Source organism: Rhinolophus hipposideros, assembly GCF_964194185.1.
Source record: "Rhinolophus hipposideros genome assembly, chromosome: 7".
Taxonomy (NCBI): Eukaryota; Metazoa; Chordata; class Mammalia; order Chiroptera; family Rhinolophidae; genus Rhinolophus; species Rhinolophus hipposideros.
Window position 1 is genome coordinate 96,138,364 of NC_138053.1, and position 22,090 is coordinate 96,160,453.

At 48.5% G+C, this 22,090-nt stretch overlaps 2 protein-coding genes across 9 annotated transcripts in view; one reads left to right on the forward strand and one right to left on the reverse strand.

Moving 5' to 3' along the window:
* The window catches only part of MTRR (5-methyltetrahydrofolate-homocysteine methyltransferase reductase), a 45,817-nt gene that overhangs the window by 17,449 nt on the left and 6,278 nt on the right, over window positions 1-22,090 (reverse strand). For 2 of the 6 annotated variants that reach the window (XM_081053258.1, XM_081053256.1), the window contains exons 1-6: window positions 13,095-13,212; window positions 10,621-10,744; window positions 10,339-10,503; window positions 8,576-8,729; window positions 6,718-6,835; window positions 3,789-4,164 (exon numbers count right to left, since the gene is read on the reverse strand). In XM_081053258.1, coding sequence (XP_080909384.1) covers window positions 3,789-4,164; window positions 6,718-6,835; window positions 8,576-8,729; window positions 10,339-10,467 — 777 coding nt within the window. In that variant the 5' untranslated portion in view covers window positions 10,468-10,503; window positions 10,621-10,744; window positions 13,095-13,212. Of the gene's footprint in view, window positions 1-3,788; window positions 4,165-6,717; window positions 6,836-8,575; window positions 8,730-10,338; window positions 10,504-10,620; window positions 10,745-11,027; window positions 13,213-16,216; window positions 16,323-22,090 lie in introns of those variants that run through there. The other 4 variants (XM_081053255.1, XM_081053259.1, XM_081053257.1 and 1 more) reach the window with 3 other exon arrangements.
* FASTKD3 (FAST kinase domains 3) lies at window positions 13,265-21,366 on the forward strand. 3 transcript variants are annotated; one of them, XM_081053260.1, is made up of 7 exons: window positions 13,265-13,322; window positions 14,261-15,732; window positions 16,244-16,329; window positions 18,253-18,427; window positions 19,508-19,577; window positions 19,917-20,031; window positions 21,026-21,366. In XM_081053260.1, the coding sequence occupies exons 2-7, from the start codon at window positions 14,295-14,297 to the stop codon at window positions 21,122-21,124; spliced, it is 1,983 nt and encodes a 660-aa protein (XP_080909386.1). In that variant the 5' UTR covers window positions 13,265-13,322; window positions 14,261-14,294; the 3' UTR covers window positions 21,125-21,366. The 3 variants fall into 3 exon arrangements, 2 of the variants coding, with proteins under 2 accessions (XP_080909386.1, XP_080909387.1); XM_081053261.1 differs by lacking the exon at window positions 13,265-13,322 and adding an exon at window positions 13,363-13,800; XR_013993614.1 differs by lacking the exon at window positions 19,508-19,577 and having other exon boundaries at window positions 13,275-13,322; window positions 21,026-21,361.

Consider the following 22,090-nt stretch of genomic DNA (forward strand, 5'->3'; position numbering starts at 1 on the left):
ATTTATTTAAGATCAACCGGCCACACGGGCTAGTGGCACTGATATGAGCACAGGTCCTGGAAACCGCAGAGGCCAGTTCTGTACTAGCCCCAGGCCTTTCCCAGCGTGATGCTCCTAAGTGCTATTAAAAATGGAGACTTACCTTTAGGAAACACTAGTGAATTATTTTCAGCTAAGTGGTTATATGGGAAAGCTGGGAAGGGGGTCTGGGGTGAGAGCCTTGTCTCAACATGTGGGGCTCTGGGACCCGCCCAGACTGCCCGCAGTGAGCTCTGGTACCTCTGAGAATCACCCCGCCCAGGTCACAGCTCCTTTCAGAGGCAGCTCACGTCCAATGACTAATGAATGACTACAAAGCCTTTTGCCCCAACTCAAGACAACTTTGAAGGTGAACCCCAGAATGGGAGGGCTATTGTTAAGAATCCGTGCTGAAGGAAGTGGACAAAGAAGTACGTACACACACGACAGAATGCCGACGTGCTGGGCCAAGGCGGGCAGAGCAAACTCAGATACAGGAGTATTTCTAACTGGGACACTCTCCTCGGACACAGGCATTAACACCCTGGCAACAGGCTCCAGATATGAACATGTCAACAGTGCAGCTACCAGAGGAAAGACAAAGCGAGAGCCCGCACTGAGGCAAAAACGTCAAGACCTGCGTGGCCAACACTGAAGGCTCCGAGAAGGGGGGCTAGTCCAGGGGACAGAGCTCTGGGGAGCCCACACCCCCCAGACGACGACGCGCTCTGGAGCCGCCAGACACACACCGCCAAGGCCAGCACCGCTGCTGAGGGCACCAGCATCCCTGAGGACTCCAGACTGGCCCCGCTGGTCGAGTCAGTGTGCCAGCCAGGGCCCTACAGGACGCAGGGAGGTCGGGCACAGAGCCACGCAGCCAGGCGGGTTAATGATCATCTGAGCGACAACAAGGGGCTGCCGGGGCCTGACTCCCAGAAGCAGTGAGATGGCTGAGAACAGTGTCCGGACACGCCAACGGGAGCACGCTCAATCCTCACAATGAGACGCTGACAGGTCACGAGAAAGCAGCGGCAGGCAGCTGCCCAGGAAACATTCCAGGAGCCTCGCCGTTTCTAGACGCAGCCCACCGACTGCAGGAGGGCAGCCCCGCAGGAGATCCCGGCCACAGCACAGGAGCTGCACTCAGGGATGCTTCTGCCAGTCCTCGCACTGGGCCAAGGGGACCACGCGGAGAGCTCAGGGGCTGGCAGAGGAGGACCCCAGGGATGCCGTTCCCCAGTCATCAGTGAGGCCTGCGGGACCAGGCAGTCAGGGGAGGCCTGGCCTGAGTCTGGCTCCCAGTGTCCACTGGGGCCCAGGACCCTGCTGTGGCCACGTGTAGGTGGCACAATCCCACACTGAGTTAGCATAGCGGGGAAGGACAAGAGGGAGCCTCAGAATGTAATGCCAACCTCTCTCCTCACCAAGGTAAAAAATAAAAAACAATCCAGCAGCCTGTGAGGAATGGCAGATATTGATTATCCACAAACATCTAAAGGACACGAATGGTCTCCATCGTATCTCCGTCTAGTTCACCCGTCTGGCCCCTGCAAAACCCAGATGGATCCTGGGAGGATGGCACTGAACCACCAGAAACCGAATGGAGCAGCAGCCCCAGCTGTGGCCTCGGTGTGGACGGTTTTCTCTGACAGAGCAGGTCAGCGTGGCCTCAGGCACGGGGCACGTGGACAGTGACTTAGCCATCATGCTCTTTCCCATCTCCTCCCCTGAAGAGCACCAGGCATGCTCGTTTCATTCAGACCAGACAACGGCAGACACTTAGAATTTTGCCCGAGTCTGCAGGAATGCTCCTGCCTGCAGTTCTGAGAATGAATAAAGGGGGGCCATCTGGACACCAGGAAGACATCACTGGCTCACGACCTCAATGACACTGTTACGAGACGAATGAGCAAGAAGTGCTGCTATGCTGGAGTCTCCGGTGAGGCCCATGCCGAGCAGGCTGAAGGGCCTGTAGTGGACGGCCCCTCTGGGGAGTCCAACAGTCTGGTGCAGGCCAGGCCCCCCAACCCCCAAGGAAAGGATCCGCTGTCGCACCTCGTACCTCCTTCACCCAGAGAAGCCAAACACCTGTGAGGCCTCTCGAGGATTAGGGCCAGCCCGTGCCGCACCAGGAACTCCTGCTGCGACCCTGACAGGTGAGCGAACGGTGGCCAGCTGAGCGGGCCCAGAGCAGGAGGGGCGCTGCAGCAGGCCCGAGGGCTGCCGCTCGGCGCCATGCAGCCCACAAGAAGCCGTGGCGCTGGAAGTGGCCGTGCCGGCGAAGGGCACTGGAGCAGGGCTGGCCGAGGGAGGTCTTCGCTGAGACTGGCCGCTGCGCCGCTTCCCCACGGCCAGTCCTGCCCCCCAACGCCCACTCCCCAAGGGAATGACTCCAGAGCACGACTTCAGGCCAGACACTTTCCCATCCCTTACCCTCTTCGTGTATCCTCGAGCAGGTTTATACAAGTTCTCCACAAACAGCTGAGATTTATGAAATCTTTTAACCACATTACTAACTCAAGCCTCCGACGCCACCCGCCCTAAGAGGACCGCTCTTAGCGGACCTTCCTCCTGCTGAGGTGACCTGCCACCCGCTGTCACAGGCCTCCATCCTTGCAGCGTGCAGACTGGGGCTCTGTACCACGTCTGTGCCCTGTGCCCACAGGCCGAGGCATTGATGTACTAACATCACCTGTGCACCGAGAGTTCTTCCTGCATGCCTAGGGAGATTTCTAGCGCAACCCATCTTTCAGCGCAATGTCAGGCCCTTTGTTAGTTCCCAGACCTAAAACCTACTTACTATAATTACCTCACTTAAACAATTCACAGAATAATGAAGTGTAAGTCCAAAATCAATAACCCACAGTTGTTTACATAAACACACACTTGTATTTGCAAACAGTTCTAACATATTACAAAGTTGTACTTAAATTGTTTCTCAAACGTCTCAGTCTTTCGTCATTAAAAAGGAAGAAACTAGAAATCATGACTGCTGCTTTGAGGGTGTGGTTTATGTCAGAAAGCCCAGGGGATCTCCCACCGGCCACTCTAGAGAGAGGGGGCTTGCGCCGCGTTAGAAGATGGGCTGCCCTGGCCATGTACCCTAAGCACGCTGAAGAACTTTCAGGGTACTGTGACCGATGGGCGTGGGGAGAAGTTAGCTGTTACCCCACTCGAGCCCCAAAATGAACAGACCACTTTTAAGTCCTTTATGTACTGACAGGAAAAATACTGCAGGTAGAGAGAAAGACTTAGTACTACAGACAGAACAGGGTTATAGGATAGTTATCAAGAAACTAAATATCCCCCAAGTGGAGCATCCAAGATACCAAAACCCCACACTGGAAAGGAGATTTTGTTCTAAATGAGTCCTTCAGGGTTAGCTGCTGAGATAACAGCCTGACTGACTCACATCTGCCATAAGAAACCAGGAAGGTCATCTCTAAGACAATGGAAAACCTGGGTTCTTCACAACTGACTTCTTCCAAGACAGAAGGAATGTAACAACGGGAGCACCTCTGAGGCAGGGGCTGGGGGTCAGGCCTCCGGTGACTACTCAACTCTCACTGCAGCGCAGGAGCCACAGACAAGCTGTGCACCGATGGGCATGGCTGTGTTCCAATACAACTTTATTTATAAAACAGGTGGTGGAACACATTTGGCCAGGAGCCCAGTCTGTTGACCTGTTGCAATGCAATTAAAAACCAAAGCAAAACCCACACCCCTGGTGAGACAGTACATAGCATGAAGCAGGAAGTAAGGCTGCTTACCTGGCCCAGGGCCTCCTGCAGGTGCACCTGTAAATACTCCGGTGGTAAAGCGGGGATGTTCAGAGAGGCCTGAGAAAGTGGGGGGACTGAATGGGTGAGTGAGGACTCAGTGTCTGCAATTAAAGCACTCGATTGACCTCCGTTCGCTGCATTTTGTTCCAAAACCACAGAATCCTTTCTTCCTGAATCATCTAATGTGAGAAGTTCAACTTGTGATTCAATGTGTCCTGATTCCGGTTTCACAGGGTCTGTCCTCCGGGAAGCATTAGGTGCTGTGGCGAGAGTTCCACTCATCTCTTCTCTTCTACTTGACTCAAAATGTTTCGCGAGGGCAGCCCAAAGTCCGTCAATCCAAGGCTCAACCACAAGTTCTAAACTGGATCGTTGTAATAAAAAAGGAAAAAAGAAACAAATGCCTGAGTTCTCCATTTCAATACATAATGACAGGTAATGGCAGTGTCTGTCCATTTGGCAGAATGCTATGTAACTGTCAAAACCACTAAACACGAAGACGACTCAGAACAGAAAAATTACTTATGAATGACTAAAAAATGTTAAAAAAGCAGGATGTTATTCTGAGTTCATCAGCACTGAGCTGTAAAAAAATATGCACGTGCATAAAAGTTAAAGAACAGAAGGCATTTTAGTATTAGGCAATAGGAATGTGATTCCTCTTCATTTCCTAAGATAGCTGGTCATCTTTTCAGGAGGTGTAATTTTAAACAAGCATGTTAAATTCTGATGAGGCTAACAGAATTTACCCCAAATCCAAGTCTATGCTAATATCACAAATGCTAGTGACAGTAACCAAATGTAACAGTTTTCTGCCTAGCCAATTTACTGATCTTTTTGTCCTACATATTAAAGGACCACCAAGAAATCACTCCAAATTAAGCTTCTAATAGTTCAAACCTATCAGTTCTAAACAATTTTTCTGGGAAATTTCCAGGGAGGCTGACCATGGGAAAAAAGCAATCACTCTGGGAAAGCTGAATTATTCTAAGTACATGTGAAATGTGCTGGTCTCCTCACTACTAACACAGGATGACGACTCCACAACAGCCCCGCCTTCCCTGAACAGAGAAGTGTATGCAGAGCGAATGGAGACACTGCGTCAGGACCGTCTGTGAATCACAACTCAGGGGAGGCAGAATTACATTCCAGCTTATAAAGCTAAACGACTCTGAGGAGGAGGCAGTGAGACCTCTGATTACGACTCTGGCTACAATTCTGTTGTCTTCGTTCCCAGGTGCCCATCTAGTACGTAGTCCGACATCTGGTTACACAGCACACCAGGAGCCTTTGGAAAAGCAAGCATATGAAATTATGGGCTCAACAATGACAGCTACATTGAAAAAAACATTCTCACAACTCAGAAGTAGGAAGACGATACCGAGAGAGAGACCTACTGTTACTGAGTGCTCACCATATGGCAGGCTCTAAGAGGACGACCATATGAATGCATGTGAGCCTCTCCAGAACCTTCCACAATACATACTAATAGTATTCACCGTTTCACAGAGAGAGGGACCGAGGCACACAAAGCTGAAGTAATCTGGCCAAGGTCTCAGTGAGTAAGTGCGGGCTCAAGGTTTTGAACCAGGGTAGTATTTGGACTCCAATCTGCATTCTTATCCCCTCAGTGTGGTGGTACATTAAGCCAGAATGTCTTCTCGAAAATATTTTAATTTTAGAAAATGGAAAATTCAAGTTTGTTAGGTTGAAAATTTAAGAGATGCAGGCTGCAGAAATGAACATTCAAAAATTTTAACACCCAATAAACCCAATAATTTTAACACCAAATAAATGAACAGAGAAACCGAAAGCCTCTGAAGAGGCGTAAAATGGATGAACTGATAGGTCTAATGGGTTTTATAAGACGTCAGCAACTGAATAGCTCACACTACACAATAAACAAGTAATGCCAGTGAGGTTCTGGGAGAAGAGGAAACACCCAATATAAAGGGACAAAACTAAAAGGTAACCTGCAAGGAAACGTGGTAGAGCTTTTTCACCATCAAAGACAAGCTCTAGGGGTACGGAAAAGATCCACCATCAGTGCTGCAGAAAATGTTACGCAGAGCGGGCACGGAGGGGGTTAAGCGGAACAGAAGGGTTGCCAACACACTCCTGCCAGGTCGTAACAAGCAGAAAAGCATTAGTCATTATTTGCTGAATTTGTCAGTATTCACAAAGATCGAGTGAGATGTGTTTAATGCATGCACCTAGTAAAACCACGCCCGACGGGTGTGCTGTCATCTGGCGAAAATACTTAACGGCTAAATGACAGAGTAGGCCGTGGGACCGCATCTGTTAAGATCTCTGAATAAACACACTAGGTTTGGAAAGAGGACACATAGCGGGAAACACTGAATTGTAAAAACAAGAACAAAAGTAATTGAAATAAAACGTACACTTCTGGCAGGCATGGTAGCAAAGGGCCACTGAGCTGTCAGGGGAGGGAGCCCAGGGATGCAGCATGCTGTGTGCTGTGAAGGTCCGTCTGCACTCTCCATCAGTGACAGTGGCCTGCCGGTACCCTGCAGGTACAGGGCCCCAAGCAGTCACCCCGTGTGCACAGCTGAGGGAAGCGCACATGCACGTTCTCAAGTTCCTAAAGAAAATGTGCATTTTCCCAAATACCTGCACACTTTAAAATAAAGTTACACTTTACGTGACTGTACTGGGGTACCTTCTCCACTTTCTTCCATTAGCAGATACTGAGAAGGATGAGGCACTTGAAAAACTCAGTGAAACAGGTCCACCAAGCTCTGATCATGGGTCCTAGAGCTAAAAACGCTGAAACTAAAAGAGGACTTTCCAGATGGCAGTTTCAGGGCTCAATCGACAACTTTTATGAACCTGATGACTCTCGTGACGTACACACAGACAGGGCTCACTGGAGTGACAGAGAAGTGCAGTGCCTTACCCCACGCAGTCGTCCGCGTGTCCAGTGGCATAGAAACGCCGCGCGCCAAGCTCCTCAAGTCGCGTGTCGATTACCTTCCCCCCATTACAGAAGTACGTGTATTCTGAGTCACCCAGACCTAGAGAGCCCACACAGGTTATCATCGCGCAATAAGCTCTGAACTTTAAGACAGAAAGACAGATAAGTACCTAAAACATCCCATTGACAGAACAGGAAATAAGGTAGGTGTAGCTTCATATTTTCTTACTTTTTCCTTGAATAATACTAAATATGAGATAAGGTTCTTATATTTTACAAAGTAAAAGTATCTGACATACTGAAACAACATACTTGTTGACTACATTAACAGAAATACATTTCACATTTTTGTTTTCCATAAATCTGTGTCAAAAATATGGAAATCTTAAAACAAGGATTAGATAGGTGCAAAAAAAACCTGTCTGTTACAAACTTTTCTGATGTTGTGTAAGGGTCTGCACACTACAGCCTTGAGCCAAATACATCTGCTGTCTGTCTTTGTAAATCACATTTTGTTGGAACACAGCCAAACACATTTGTTCCCATTCTGGCAGCTTCAAGCGCTCAGAGCAGAGCTGAGCACGTAGTTGGTGCAGAAGCTACATGACCTGCTAACTGGAAATGCTTCCTACCTGCTGGTCCTCTGTGGGCTCACTGACCCCAAGTCTGGGGACACAGGCACATCTGCAACAGTGACAGCCCCTTGCTATGTTTCTGTTGGACAAATTAAGAATAGCTTCTATGTTCTCTAGCTAGAAAGTGGACTAACATTCTCCTACTTGGTTGAAAATGTAGAATTAACAGCTTCAGTTCCTTAGTTTTCCATCACCTCCATGTACTCTCCTAACGAGAACAGGCTGAGCCATTGGTGGGTGGATCTGTCCACGGGCCTAAAAGACTGACCAGAATTCTTGGATGGGCTTCAGTCTTTCCCTTTCAATAATGTTCTGAGAAAATTTAAAGTAACATATACATGTTCGCTTTTCAAAATAAAAAGTTTTAGAAAAACTTGAATTTAAAAAAAGTACATACTCCAAAATATTCTCTTAAATATGTTATACATGACCAACCTCGGCCAGGGTCATAATCTCAAATTTCTAGTCAGTTACTTACCAGGACACTCCATCCTTGCTGGATACCCTCCCCCCAAAATATCTCTCAAGCATGAACAATCCCACCACAAACCAGGAAAATGGGCCCTGATATCCCTGCTTGGTATCGTATCTTGCTGAGCTGGTCCTTCTGAGTCTTTATCCTAATGTTTTAATCTCCACTTCACAGAGGCCTCGGCCAGAGTTTCTTACCCTGGGAGCTTTTAAAAATACCGCTACCAGAACAACCACGTCAGAATCACCGGAGTGGGCCCAGGTCCCGGAATTTAATGAAACCTCCTCCAGTCAATGCCAGTGTAAGGCCAGGACTGGAAACCACCCTCCTAAGGGAATGGTTCTTAGGGAGATGGGAGGTCCACCTGGGAGCTTTGTGAAAACAGCAACAATAAAAGAGCATGCAGGGTTGCTCCATCAGGATTTTTTTAGCGGGTTCGAGGTGGGGCCAGGCGCCAGTACTGAGAGCGTTTCCTGGTTGACTGTAATGCACGCCCCTGGTTAAGAACATGACTCAGGGGCTCTGCAGAGCTGCTGGGGGTGGGGGAGATTGGGGAGGCAGCCACAGAACAAAACACATTATGTACACTTAACTATCACATATGTATTTATATAAAAAACCAAATAGCCCAACATCCATACAATTACATGTCATGGTTTTGAAAGATACACTCAGATGACGGAATTAAAGCCAGTAATAATGGAGTACATTAAGAGCAAATTACAGCACATACCCAACAAGCCATACCGCAGGTGCGCCAAGAAATCAATTGGCAGCGTCTTGTCCTGTATTTCTTTCACGAACTTGTGGGCTGTGTCGGGTGGGTCTCCGGTGCCCGTGGTAGAAACCACCACCACAAGAGGTGCTGTTTCAGTTTTTAGATCATACTAAAAAACAAGGATGTCACGTCAGGGACCTGCTGCTGTGTGTAGTTTTCACTTCCCACAACCAGCTTAGTTTCCTGTGTCTGGACCAATCAGTACTGCGTATGGCATGACTGTACCCAGACAGCTACCCAGAGCATCTTCACGTTGGGAAAGCAAAGCGGTACTCCGCAGCTATCAGGCAACCTGGCTATCAGGCCCTCGGGGTTCCAGGGAGCTGAGAAAGTCATCTGTGTAACTGACATCATTAGTGTTTCCAAGTTAAAAATCAAGCGTCTGCATTCTAATTTTTACCTAAATTTAAATATTTCAAATAGAACATTACTCTGTCTCTATTTATGAGCGTATGAGCTCTACTGTACAAATATCATCTATTTTGACTCAAGGGAATCCACCTTACTTTTCAAGCTGATATGATAGTAAGGATTTGAGTACCATTTTACCAAGCGACTCAATGCTTACACAACACTACACAAGTCGTGTATTAAACCCTATGTCTATGCAGTTTGTTAAAGTCACTTCACCTTGAAAAGGACTTCCACGATCTAGGAAATGAGAGCTATCTGTTTAAACTTGGACCAGTAACAACTGGAGAAACCCTTCAGCTAGGGAGAGCAAACAAGTGACTAACATCGCGTTGAAAAACATGAACTACTCATCTGTCAGATAACTGCTGACCTAGGTGGCAAGGTGACCCAAGGGGCCAAATAGTGGCTAGTTATATGATGACCTTGTTTGTTTGTAGTAACAGGTTCGGACTGTATCCCATCATGTGGCACAATCTAAAGTTACTGCAGAATTCTGGAGCCAGCCAACTGGTGGTCCCTCGAGGACGCCCTGTCAGTGAGTGACCACATTAGGTGTCACCTGGGCCTCGCAGCACAAAGGAACTAGGTGATTCTCCTTCCATGAGCTGAGTTTATAATTCACCTGTGCTGTGAAAGTCTAGTCTTTTGAACTAGAGATGTGGGAAAGGCCAGAGGAGGATGTGAGCTTGAATAAGAGTGTACTGGCAGAGTAGTTTTGAAGTACTGAACCGGATTCGACTGCTTAGTGGCTGGCACATCTTCTTGTGCTTGTATGAGCGCCCCCGCTAGTTGCTATGACCTGATTGGTATAAGACAGTACAATCTGGAGGGCTCAACCAGACTGACTGTAAGAAGAACATAGAGCTGTTAAGATCGTATGTAACCCAAGGTAAGAACTTCTGCAGAGATTGAACGTAAAAGCAAGCAGCCCCTGACCTAAAGAAGCCAAGTCGTGTCTAAATCCCTACGCTTCTCCTTTAAATTCTATTCAATGGAGGAACTTGACATGAATAGCAAGGTCTTTATTTGGGGGCAATATAAATGGGGCACTAGGGACCATGAGGTGGAAAGCGCATAGAAGCACGCGCATACAGGCACGCGAACACACACATCTCATTTGTTCGCACAGCCACCTGCGAGGTAAACAAGGCAAAGTCCACTCCTTCCGTGCTGGCTGAGAAGTTACATGTTTCAGTTTCTGAGACTATTTAGTCTAAGGCAAATGCACACTTATATGTAAAACAGGAAAGCTGGTGGGAATCTTACAACACAGTTGACAAGATAAATGCGTGAACAGCTCTTACCTTATCTGACTCACTCATACAGTGAAGGTCTGCAGAAAATCCATATGCAACTGCCTTTTCACATATTTCCTCTGCTATGGCCTTTGCTTGCCCTTGCTGGGTGGCATAGAGTAACAGAAACCTCCTCATCCCCTCAAGGCATGTACCACCACGCGGACAGTTACACTGAATAACAGAAGAGGGAAAAAGTAGCTCAGAAGCCGTCCCGGGGTCAGACCACTAGGCCGTGAATCCAGGCTGGTCCCTCACACGGCAGAACCGCAGGCAAGCTTCCCAACAGACCTGGGCCTCCGTGCCGCCTTCACAGGGGAAACGTGGAGCTCCTAACAGATGGGATGCAGAGCACCTGAGCAGCGGCGACGCACAGCAGTGCTCACTTAACCTCAGGTCACGTCTTTGCTTGCTCCTTTAAAACAGGTAGAATAAAAATTGATTAAAACTGTACGATTTTTGGTTGTTAACTGATTCTAATGCTAAATAAACTAATCAGAACACTAAATTTAATTAAAGCACGTACGTTTTATTAATTTAATACCAATTGTACACGTGAATGCATACACACACACACTTATATACGTATGTACAAAGAAAACATATTTCTAATCCACTCAAGTGTTTTACTAGTACCCGCATTTTTCCCAAACCAGTCTTAAAATAAAGGCTACACGCTGACTTTCCCCCATACTCACCCAGTGTCTAAAACGGGGGGGCTGTTCATTTGTGGGGAATTGCAGGAAAAGACCTAAAGTAGAACTCAGCTCAAAGTCTCAGCTTTTGGTGAATGCACCACCGACACTTTTGTGCTCTGGCCAGTTACACGTCAGGACAAATTAAGCAACAAAGAAGAAGGCCAAGGAACCGTGGGGGGAAGGTGTTCATAACCTTGGAGCACGTTCAGGGTGCAGGCCGGCGCCCGGCGCACAACAGCTGCTCCATTACCAGAATAAAGGAGCCCACACACGAGGACGTCCACACGAGGACGTCCGCACACGAGGACGTCCGCACACGAGGACGTCCACACGAGGACATCCGCACACGAGGACGTCCACGCGAGGACGTGCACACACGAGGACGTCCACACGAGGACGTCCGCACTCCACACGAGGACGTCCGCACACGAGGACGTCCACACGAGGACGTCCGCACACGAGGACGTCCACACACGAGGACGTGCACACGAGGACGTCCACACACGCGGACGTCCGCACACGCGGACGTCCACACGAGGACGTCCACACGAGGACGTCCACACATGAGGACGTCCACACACGCGGACGTCCGCACTCCACACGACACGAGGACGTCCACACACGCGGACGTCCGCACTCCACACGACACGAGGACGTCCGCACACGAGGACGTCCACAAGAGGACGTCCGCACACGAGGACGTCCACACAAGGACGTCCGCACTCCACACGAGGACGTCCGCACACGAGGACGTCCACACACGCGGACGTCCGCACTCCACACGACACGAGACGAGGACGTGCACACACGAGGACGTCCACACACAAGGACATCCACACGAGGACGTCCACACGAGGACGTCCACACATGAGGACGTCCACACACGCGGACGTCCGCACTCCACACGACACGAGGACGTCCACACACGCGGACGTCCGCACTCCACACGACACGAGACGAGGACGTGCACACACGAGGACGTCCGCACACGAGGACGTCCACACACGAGGACGTCCACACACGAGGACGTCCACACACGCGGACGTCCGCACACGAGGACGTCCACACGAGGACGTCCGCACACGAGGACGTCCGCACACGAGGACGTCCACACGAGGACGTCCGCACACGAGGACGTCCACACACGAGGACGTCCACACACGCGGACGTCCGCACACGAGGACGTCCACACGAGGACGTGCACACACGAGGACGTGCACACACGACGACGTCCACACGAGGACGTCCACACACGAGGACGTCCACACGAGGACGTGCACACACGAGGACGTGCACACACGACGACGTCCACACGAGGACGTGCACACACGAGGACGTCCGCACACGAGGACGTCCACACGAGGACGTCCACACAAGAGGACGTCCACACACGCGGACGTCCGCACTCCACACGACACGAGACGAGGACGTCCACACACGAGGACGTCCGCACTCCACACGAGGACGTCCGCACACGAGGACGTCCGCACCCGAGGACGTCCACACACCGCACGTTCAGGGCTCAGAGAACCGCGAGGAGCAGCGACGGAAACGCCGCCCTCGCTGCAGCCAAGGATCGCGCACCCTCCTTAGGAGCCGCGCACGGGGGGCCTCGAGCTTCGGAGAAGGAGCCCCCACTCTCACCACCGCGCCCCACGTCCCCCCCATGCGGGTCCCCGCACCGCAGGCAGAGGCCCTGGAAGCAGCGCGGGAGCGGGCGCCCCCTCCGGACGGGCCGCGCGGATGGCTCCCGCGTCTCCAGCGCACCGCCCCGGCCCCCCACGAGTGCCCGCGCCCCGAGGGGCTTTCCACCCCCGCCTAGGAAAGCGTTCGGCACAGAGACGCCGACGGACGGGCCCCCAGCGACCCGCGCGAGCAGCACCGCGGGGGCAAACGCCGCAGCCCGTCCTCCGCCGAGGACCACATCGAGCCGCGTCCCACCAGCCCGCCCAGGGGGGGACGCGGGGGCGCGGAAGCTGGTGCCCTCGTGGACCCAGGGCCGCCGTCCCCTCGGGCCCGCGGAGGGCAGTGGCCCAGCCCCGGGAACCGCAACAGCCGCGCACTCACCTGCAGCGCCGCAGCCGGAGGCGCCAGGAGCGAGTGCTGCCTGGCGGGCCCCGCCCCCGCGCCTGCGCACTGGGCACCACCCCCCGGCCGCGCGCCTGCGCACTGGGCGCCACCCTCCGGCCCCGCGCATGCGCCGGGCTGTGCGGCCGCGCCGCCGCGAGCGCGCCTACGGAGGCCCACGAGGCTCCCGGGTCCCGCGCTGCTGTCAGCTCGGGTGGGCTGAGCTCGGTAGGTATCACGCGGGCTTTGACCTCGGGGGGTTGCGGCGGGTAGGCGTGGCCCGCGGCAGCGCTGAGGCTCTGCACCGGCCCGCCCGGCTCTTCTCAGGCCACCGCTCTCGGTGCTTGAGCGCAGGTCCCAGGGCGGCGGGTGTGGGGGGTCCGGCGCTCGGGGACCTTCCATTCCGAGGAGGCCGCGGCCGCGGGCCGGGTGCCCTGTGCCCTGCACACTGGTTCTCGCACGTCTCAGCAGGGCTGAGGTCTGGCCGGGCGCCCACCTTCCCGCCGCACCCTTCTCCGGCCGGACCCTTCCCTCCGCGCGCCCAGCCTCAGCCCCGCCCGGGGGCTGGACCCCGGCCTTACACCGACCGCAGGGACGTTGGCCGCTCGAGCCGCTGCCTTGTGCGAGTGCACGTGACCTCGGGGGCCCGACGCGCTCCCGCCCGGCGCGAGGTCGGGGTAACGTGTGACTCCCCAAGACAACCAGAGTGAGCCCTCCTCCTCCGGGGACCCCAACCACTGAGGGACACATGTATTTAACCAAAAGCAGGTCCTTCCTGATGGCAACCCCCCCACGGGAAGCGTGTGCATGGTCCGGGCCGCCTGCCCTGGACCCCCGGTTGGGCCACTTAACTGGGCATGGTCACTTCTTTGTGCCCCAGTTTCCTCTCTGTGAAATACTAAAAGCACTTCATTGTGCTCTTGGGAGCGTTAACTTACTACATGTGAAGCACAACATTTGCCCGGCAAATTATAATGATTTTGATTATTAGATACCAGCCACTTCTGAGCTCTAGGTTTAAAGGGATGCTGCTCTTCCCATACTTACGTTTCAGTGGCAAATGTTTATTGATCGCTTCTTTGGGGCACTCATTTTATAAGCCTGGATGTCGTCAAATGAGTCATGTTCTTAATGTATTTAATCATGTGTTTTATTCCTTAATTTAGTTATAAAATCAAGAGGCATTGCAAATCTGATGGCATGGCTTTAATTACCTTGCGGAGGAACCTGTGTCATTTATCTGATTTTCGGATACATGGAGCTCTGGCTGCTCTGAAAACTCAACCTGTAAATCACGTTCACAAGGTAGTCAGAGAGCGTCTGCGTCCGTGGTTCTCTTCACTACAACCTGAGCCTTTCAGGGTCAGGCTCCATCATGCCTGCTGTAAAAAGTTCCATTCGGAAAATGGAAATGACCTTCCTCCAGTTGGAGAGCCAGGGTTCTCTCAAGCACATGATTTGGACAGTTTTGAACAAAATCTTAAAAACATGGACGAACAGACATTTTACAGGAGACTAAACAACTTCACTTCATCAGAGGAAGTGCTAAGTTTCATAAGCACACTGCAGACTTTGCCTGATACAATGGCGGCAGCAGCCTTACAACGGATTTGTGAAATGGAAAAAAAAGATGGTGAGCAAGGGCTGCGAAAGGAAATACTGGAGAATCACGTCTTTCAAGCTCTATGTGTTCCATTTGAACAGGAACCCTCAAATCTGTCAAACACTGGTTTGGTGACTGCTTTGCAAGCCCTGACTCTGTTAGATGTGGATACCCAAAGTAACTTGTTATTGAACCTGGTGGCAGAATGTCAGCATCGTCTCCAAAGGGGTGGCCTGGAAGTCCATGGTCTTTGTGTTCTTGGAGAAAGTCTGATTAAATTGCAAGGTCCAGGTTGTGCGACACTAGACTTGGTTATATATCAACTGCAAGGTGAAAAATTGGAAAACTTCCACCCTGAGGATATTGTGGCCCTTTATAGGATACTGCAGGCATGTACTGAAAAAACAGACCAACACCAGACGTTTCTTAATAAGATAAACAACTTTTCCCTGTCAATAGTTTCCAACCTGAGTCCTAAGTGGATAAGCCAAATTCTCACTGCCTTAGTGGCTCTTGATCAAACTCAGGCGCTTCCTCTCGTTATAAAATTGGGAAAATATGTTGTGAGGTATATCCCTCGTTTCACCAACGAAGAGCTCAGGAAGGTCTTAGAGGCTTTCATATACTTTGGGCACAACGACAGGTTTCTTACAATAGCCCTGGAGCAGCATGTAGCTTCTCTGTGTCTCACCCTGGACCCCGAGGTTGTCAGCACTGTCACAGAGTACTGCAGCAGAAAACAGATTCTTTCAGAACCCATCCTGAATGCAGTGGCGGAAACTTTTGTTTGCCAATCAGAAAAATTTTCCCCTCGTCAGATTTCGGAGTTAATCGAAGCATTTGGAAAACTCAATTATTTGCCACCAAATGCCTCTGATTTATTTAGAAAGCTAGAAGATACATTATTCACTCATTTTAATTACTTTCCTCCCAAAACACTATTGAAACTTCTCCATTCCTGTTCACTTATTGAACACCATCCTGTCAACTTTATGGCAAAACTGTACAGCCCTTATTTTCTTCAACGGCTCCTAGGTGAGTTGGTTTCAACCTTGAACTTGTGACATTTTCAAGTCACATATGTGCCTTTTACATTGAGCAGTGCCTCGCCTTTCTTTTTCCTTCCATAAATCTATAGGAGACATCTGCAGTTGCAGATGCTTGTGTAAATGCAGAGTTAAAGAATGCTAGGACACTGCATCCGGAGAGAAAACAGTTTTGGGTGAACAGACTCTGCTGCCCTAGCTGAGACACCGAAGATTCTTGTGGGACGGTGGTGGTGGCAGTGCCACCAGTCACAGTGACGTTAGAACCGATTCTGCCAACATACTTTTTTCCCTTTATGTAGTCTCTAATTAGGAGCTGAGTTCTTGAAAGTCAGAATGAGATTGCCCTGATGGCAAGCAAGAAAGCATAATTAACATAATTAACTGTAACAGGTTCTTAGTGTCATTTAAAAGTTCCTTATACATGCTTCATATTCTTTTCTCTCATTATAGATAGCAAGGTTCAAACTTACCTGTGACTGGGATGCTTTTCATTTCAGGTGAAGAATCACATTTGGACAGACTGAGCCTCGCACAACTGACCCAACTTTTGTTAACCTCCATCCTCGAATGTCCTTTCTATAAGGTAAAAGCATACCTGTGTCACTTTATTTCCCTGTGGGGGAGTTTTCATCTGCCCTCACCCCCAGCATCTTTTCAGTGTTTTCTCTTTTGCTCTGTCTCAGTAACTTCACTAGAAAGCAGAACTTTCCTTCACTTGCAGTGGCCACCGGATAGCCCTTTCTTTGATAAATGGACCCCACTTCTGATTCCTTGTCCTTGAAGGGCCCGCTTCCTACTGTGTAAGACTTGGGAGTTTTTATCAAGTGCTGAGGGCATATGAGTCAGTCCTCGGACATCATGCTGAGGGCTGTAGCCTTCCGGTACCTGTCGGGGACGGTGACTGGACTGAACGCATCGTACATCATGCCGCCTACACTTCTAGGCCACGCCAGCAAATGCGCTCTGGTCTGATAAGTTTAGTGGACACGGAGTTTGTGCGTCCATCAAGTTCTCTAAGACTGAGTCTCCTAATGTTACCCTCCCCGGTTTAGGGTCAGAGGGGGTATCTCCAGGAGTGCCCTCCCCTCCTGGCCCTCCATATTTGATTGAACCACATTTAAAAGTAGCTCGTCCAGTTTGTCTCTTCATGGAGAGGGACAAAGTACACTTTGATTTTATGCCCAGTACATCATGGACGTTCCTCAGGGCAACACGTAAAGAGCCAGTGCATTCTTTTTAAGAATGGATTGGTGGTTCCCGGTTTTCATCACTGCTGATGACGTTTGGGTTTTCCCGACGTTTGTCTCTATCAACAGCGTTGTAATAAACATCCTTGCGTATCCTTTCATACTGGAGCCTTTTGGGTTTTTTCTTAATCTAGAGGCTAGATTCCTGATAATAGGATTACTGGATTTTTGACAAATACCAAGATATTTTTTTCATCCTAAGATTTGTGGATGTCACATTTCCCCAGCAATGAATGAAGGTGGCCTTGTCCCTCCCACTTCATTGCACTGTTATTAGTCATATAAGTTTTGTCATTTGACTCAATGAAAAAGTACCATGTCACATGCTTCAATTGTATTTTAATGAGCAATAATTAAGTTAAGCACATTTTCAAATTCTTATTGGTCACTTACATCTGCTGTGAGTTGCCTTTCTACCCCCTAATTCATTTCTATTGCATTGTTTGGCTTTTTTATTTCACCCCTATAACTCACTGTAAAACAGAGGTATTAACTATTATGTATGTTGCACACATTTTCTTCTAGCTTGTAGTTTTTATTTTTGGTTTAATATTTATCATGCCTTTTTGCTGTACAGAAATTTTTAAGTTTTCTGTAGTCAGATCTATCCACCTGTTATGGCTTCTGGGTTTCCTAGCTCGCTTAAGAATATTTTATCACTCTTAAGGTAATATAAATATTTTACTAAATTTTAAAAAATATTATTTTTCTTACTATAATTAGATCTTTAATCTACCTGTAATTGATTATAGTCTGTGATGGGACAACTTTAAGTTAGTTCTTTTCCACATGGATAACCAATTGTTACCACCATTTATTCCATAAGTATTCTTTTCTTAGTGAATTGAAATGTCACCTTTATCACATTTTATACTATTGAAATTTTAGTTGAGTGTCCTTAAGGTCCTTAAAGCAATTCTTAGATCCAAAGCTATTTCTTGAACGATCATAACATTGTTTTCCTTCTTTCTTTGTCTTTTTCTTCCTACCCTCCTTCCCTTTTCTTTCTCTCTTTCTCTGTCTTACGGTGATCATTGACTACTTCTAAGACACATTTAAAAGATATTTTGAACTATTGCACTTGAACTGTAAGAATATTTTGCATTGTCATTTTGAGAAAGGTATTTGTCCTAAGTCCTGGAAATGTATTATGCCTATAAAGTAATTTTGATTGATTTTTACACTCAGGTAACCTTCGTTTTATTTTCTGGCTTTGTTATCTCATTTTTATTTCTCATGTTTGCACATACGAATTTTAGGGTCCAAAACTTCTTCCTAAATATCAAGTGAAGTCGTTTCTTACTCGGTGCTGTTCCCTGGAGACGCCTGTGGATTTCCAGCTTTATAAGTCTGTGATGAGTGGACTGATTGACTTTTTAGGAGGAAGACAGTATTTTGCTTCCAAAGTGTTAACGCCGTATTGCTACACAATAGGTAAGCAGAAGGGATTCTGTTGTTGACTAAACCTCAGCGTGTGTGCATTCTCATATGGAGTACGTGGGACTGAGCTGGTCTGGAAATACCAAGTGGACGTGGCCCTCCGGTGAGCAGCCGGGCTGCAGAGTCCAGGTGCTTTGGGGCCCGCACGACAGCCACATCGTAGCAGAATGCCTCTGCGCAGGTTTAAACCTTTCGTGCTGCATCTTATGTGTAAACTGGGAAATGTTAGAAGGGTGACCGCTGAGACTCGTTTAGGACTACAATGCGGGCTGCTGCCTGGAACACAGTAAGTGCTGAGGCTCTGTTGGCTGCTGTTACGCCCAGTGGTGTCCAAGAGAGTTTGCATTCCAGTTAATTACAAGTTCTGAAAAACTCAAACTTCGGCTCCTGGTGCCCTAGCCACACTTCAGGTGCCCAGTGGCCATGGTGTCTTGTGACTGCGATATTGGATGGCTTGGGTATAAACATTTCTGTCACATAGTTCTTTTGGACAGTACTGGCTAGCGTCCCAGACCTTTACAATTTTTAAACACTGATGAGTAAAAGAAAATCAGCTTAAAGAGTACAGTGTTTTGTGGGCTTCAGGTGGTCACATCTCACCTCCCTCCTTTATGGGCTCCATGACAAAAGGCACAGCAGAACACCAGAGGGAAGGAAGGGGAATCCGCCTGTGCTTGGGGACCCCCTCGTTCCGGGGTGCTGTTCTACCCAGGAGGCCCTGGGAGCTCCTCTGACGAAAGGCTCCAGGTGCACCAGTGTCTAACTTGGCTTAACTTAAAGGATCGTCTTCACTGTCTGGATTGAAGGGTTCACTTGTGTGCGAGGTTCTTTCTATACCCCACGTAACCTGCGAACCCACTCTCGTTTGTGTGTAGCTGAGCCTTCTTGGTTTAAGGCTACCTTGGTTGAGCACAGACTAGTTGAAATTCTCACCATTGTCTGGTGTGGTCAGTACTTTGCAGCCGCCCACCAGCTGGTAAGTGCAGGGTGGAGGAAGCAAAGCAGAATGAGGAGGAAAGGAAGGTAGTGTTTGTGAGATGATCACACGAAGGATTTTTCCTCTTTTCTCACCAGATGTTGAAATTAAATTAGATGAAGAAGGATTTGTATTACCATTTACAGTTAATGAAGATGTACATAAAAGGTAAAGAAAACTTGTGGTTTATGTTATAAGTCTTGTTGAGGTTAATAAACGATTGTTTTCTTAGGAAAGTGAAAAAAAATAGACATGATTCTGGAAATTAAAATACTACTTTGCAGCGTAAAACACCACTTTGCAGTTTTGGAAATTCCTTGTAACATTTTATGAATCTCAACATTAATAAAATTGAGTGCTTTTTCAACCATTAAAGGATACACAGTCATAATTCATTTTAAAATAGTATTGGCAAATAGGAAAAAAGCAAATCCCAAATAAACTCTGGCAACTAAAAATATGTAAGTATTTTGGGTTGTTTTAAAAATTTTCTCTCCGACTTTTCAGGGTAGCCCTGTGTATTGATGGTCCGAAAAGATTTTGTTTGAATAGTAAACACTTACTGGGAAAGGAAGCGATCAAGCAAAGACACCTACGCTTACTGGGTTATGAGGTTGTTCAGGTACGGTTTCATCTTCTTTTTCTCCCCCCCAAACAATAGTCCAGATTTCCTCTTCCCAGGGTACTAAGTGGTTGGCCAGCCCAAAGGACCAAGAATTTAAATGCCAACTTTGTTAACGAGGCCTAAACCTCTTGATTCAGATTTTGAAACATAGAATTTTCAAACCTTCGGTTTTCCAAAAGTGGGGAATCCCTATGTTCACTGTAAGCTCTGCTTACCTGAGTTTGGATTACTGAATTATTGGAATGTCTGTTGTGTGTTAATTTCCCCGATTTAATAAATAAAAATGGACAAGATAGCCCATTAAAACCAGGATCTTCATCAAACACATGTTTAATACCTTATTTGAGTTTACATCGGAAGTCACGTAAGATCTTCTATGAGGAGCCCAGGCGGTGCCGATGGAGCTTCCCCAGTTCCCAGGCTGTCTGCCCTTTGCTTTCCTGTCTGGGTACTTTTCCATTCCATTGGCACAGCCCCAGGTTAATTTTCCAGAACCAATCGTGCCGGCGTGTGCTAAGCCTTCACTGCACTGCTTACAGGACCAAGTCGAAGTTCCTCTGCATCTCTCCGTCCCAGGCCCTCGCTCCGAGCCCAGTGGTCACTTCCCGTCCTCGCCCCCTCCATCCCCTGCATTCCCTCGCCTTTCTCCTGTGCCCAGCTACATCCACCACCATGCTGGTCTCCAGCAACCCGAGTAGCTCACCTCTGCTCATTCACCAGCTCCGCACTCAGTGTCACCTTTTACTCCAATCTGACAATACCAGAGCACCGATTTTCTTTGCACGCTCTGCTTTGCATGTACTGAGCCCCTGCTCTGTGCCAGGCGCTGCTGTAGGCACTGGGCCCACGGGATGGGAAAGCAGGCATGATCCTTGCCCTCTAGGAGCTTACCTTCTGCCGTGGCAGAGGGCGTGAGAGATAAGTAACCAAAAGCCCAAGGGAAATTCAGACTATGAAGGAGTATGACAAATTTTATTTCCTCCCTTTACAGCTCCCTTATTATGAGATTGAGATGCTAAAATCAAGACTTGAATTGGTAGAATATCTACAAAGAAAACTGTTTTCTCAAAACACTGGCATTTGTTGGTAACAAGAAGGAATACTGGCCTCAGGACTCATAATGAAAGGAATTGTGTTTTCATGGACTCAGTATAGGAAAAGGAATGTATTTTGTGAATCAGCTATTTGTTAATGGACTGGTGGTCTGAAAAGGGGCTGGAGTTTACCTTATACCATGTGCATAATTGTCGGTGGAAAATTTGAAATTAATCTTAATTTTTATTTAATACTAGTATCATAAATACTTTTATACAATAAACAATTGATCAAATTAAGGACTAAGTGTTGTTATTTTAATATCTTTCGTCTTGTAAGAATTATCTAACTGGAAATATGTTCTTGTTTCCTCTTCTAACAAACGTAAGGAAGAAATTTTACCGCCCATGACCTTCTTTTATATTTTCTTACATGAAGTAATATGTGGTGAGGGGGAGGAGGAGCAATGAAAACAGACTAGTCCTTTAGATACAAACATATATAGAATTATGCAAAAATAACCCTTTAGTTAATAACAAAATACAGTAGTACTACATACTACAGTAGTAGTATGGGAGCTTTTATCTTCTTTGTTTAAATAAAAGGTATAAAGACATAACAAAACTTAGGTAGGGCTTTTGGGGGTAGCTTGGCGGGAGAAGCTTCTAAGCTTTAAATCAAGAGTGGACTGGGTTGTCTTTAGTTCACCGTAGACGTGTCCATGGTCAGGTACAGATTTCCGGGAGCCAGGACAAGGAGACAGCCTTCATGAGGGCGCTGGAGTGGGACACAGGTTCTCCCACCCGCCAGTTCTGTGACCTTGGGCAAGGAGACAGGCCATGCTGTCGTCACTCACTGCTGAGCCCGTGCCCAGCACTTGAGCCTAACGCTGTGTGAGTCGAGGCCTTCCGACTGAGGAGTGGTTCCCCTTCTACAGACAGTGGTCCAGCCCAGAGAGGGAGGGGTGTCCTAGCCAGCATGTCCCGCCTCATGAGTGGTGAGTGAGACTGAAAGCTGGTCC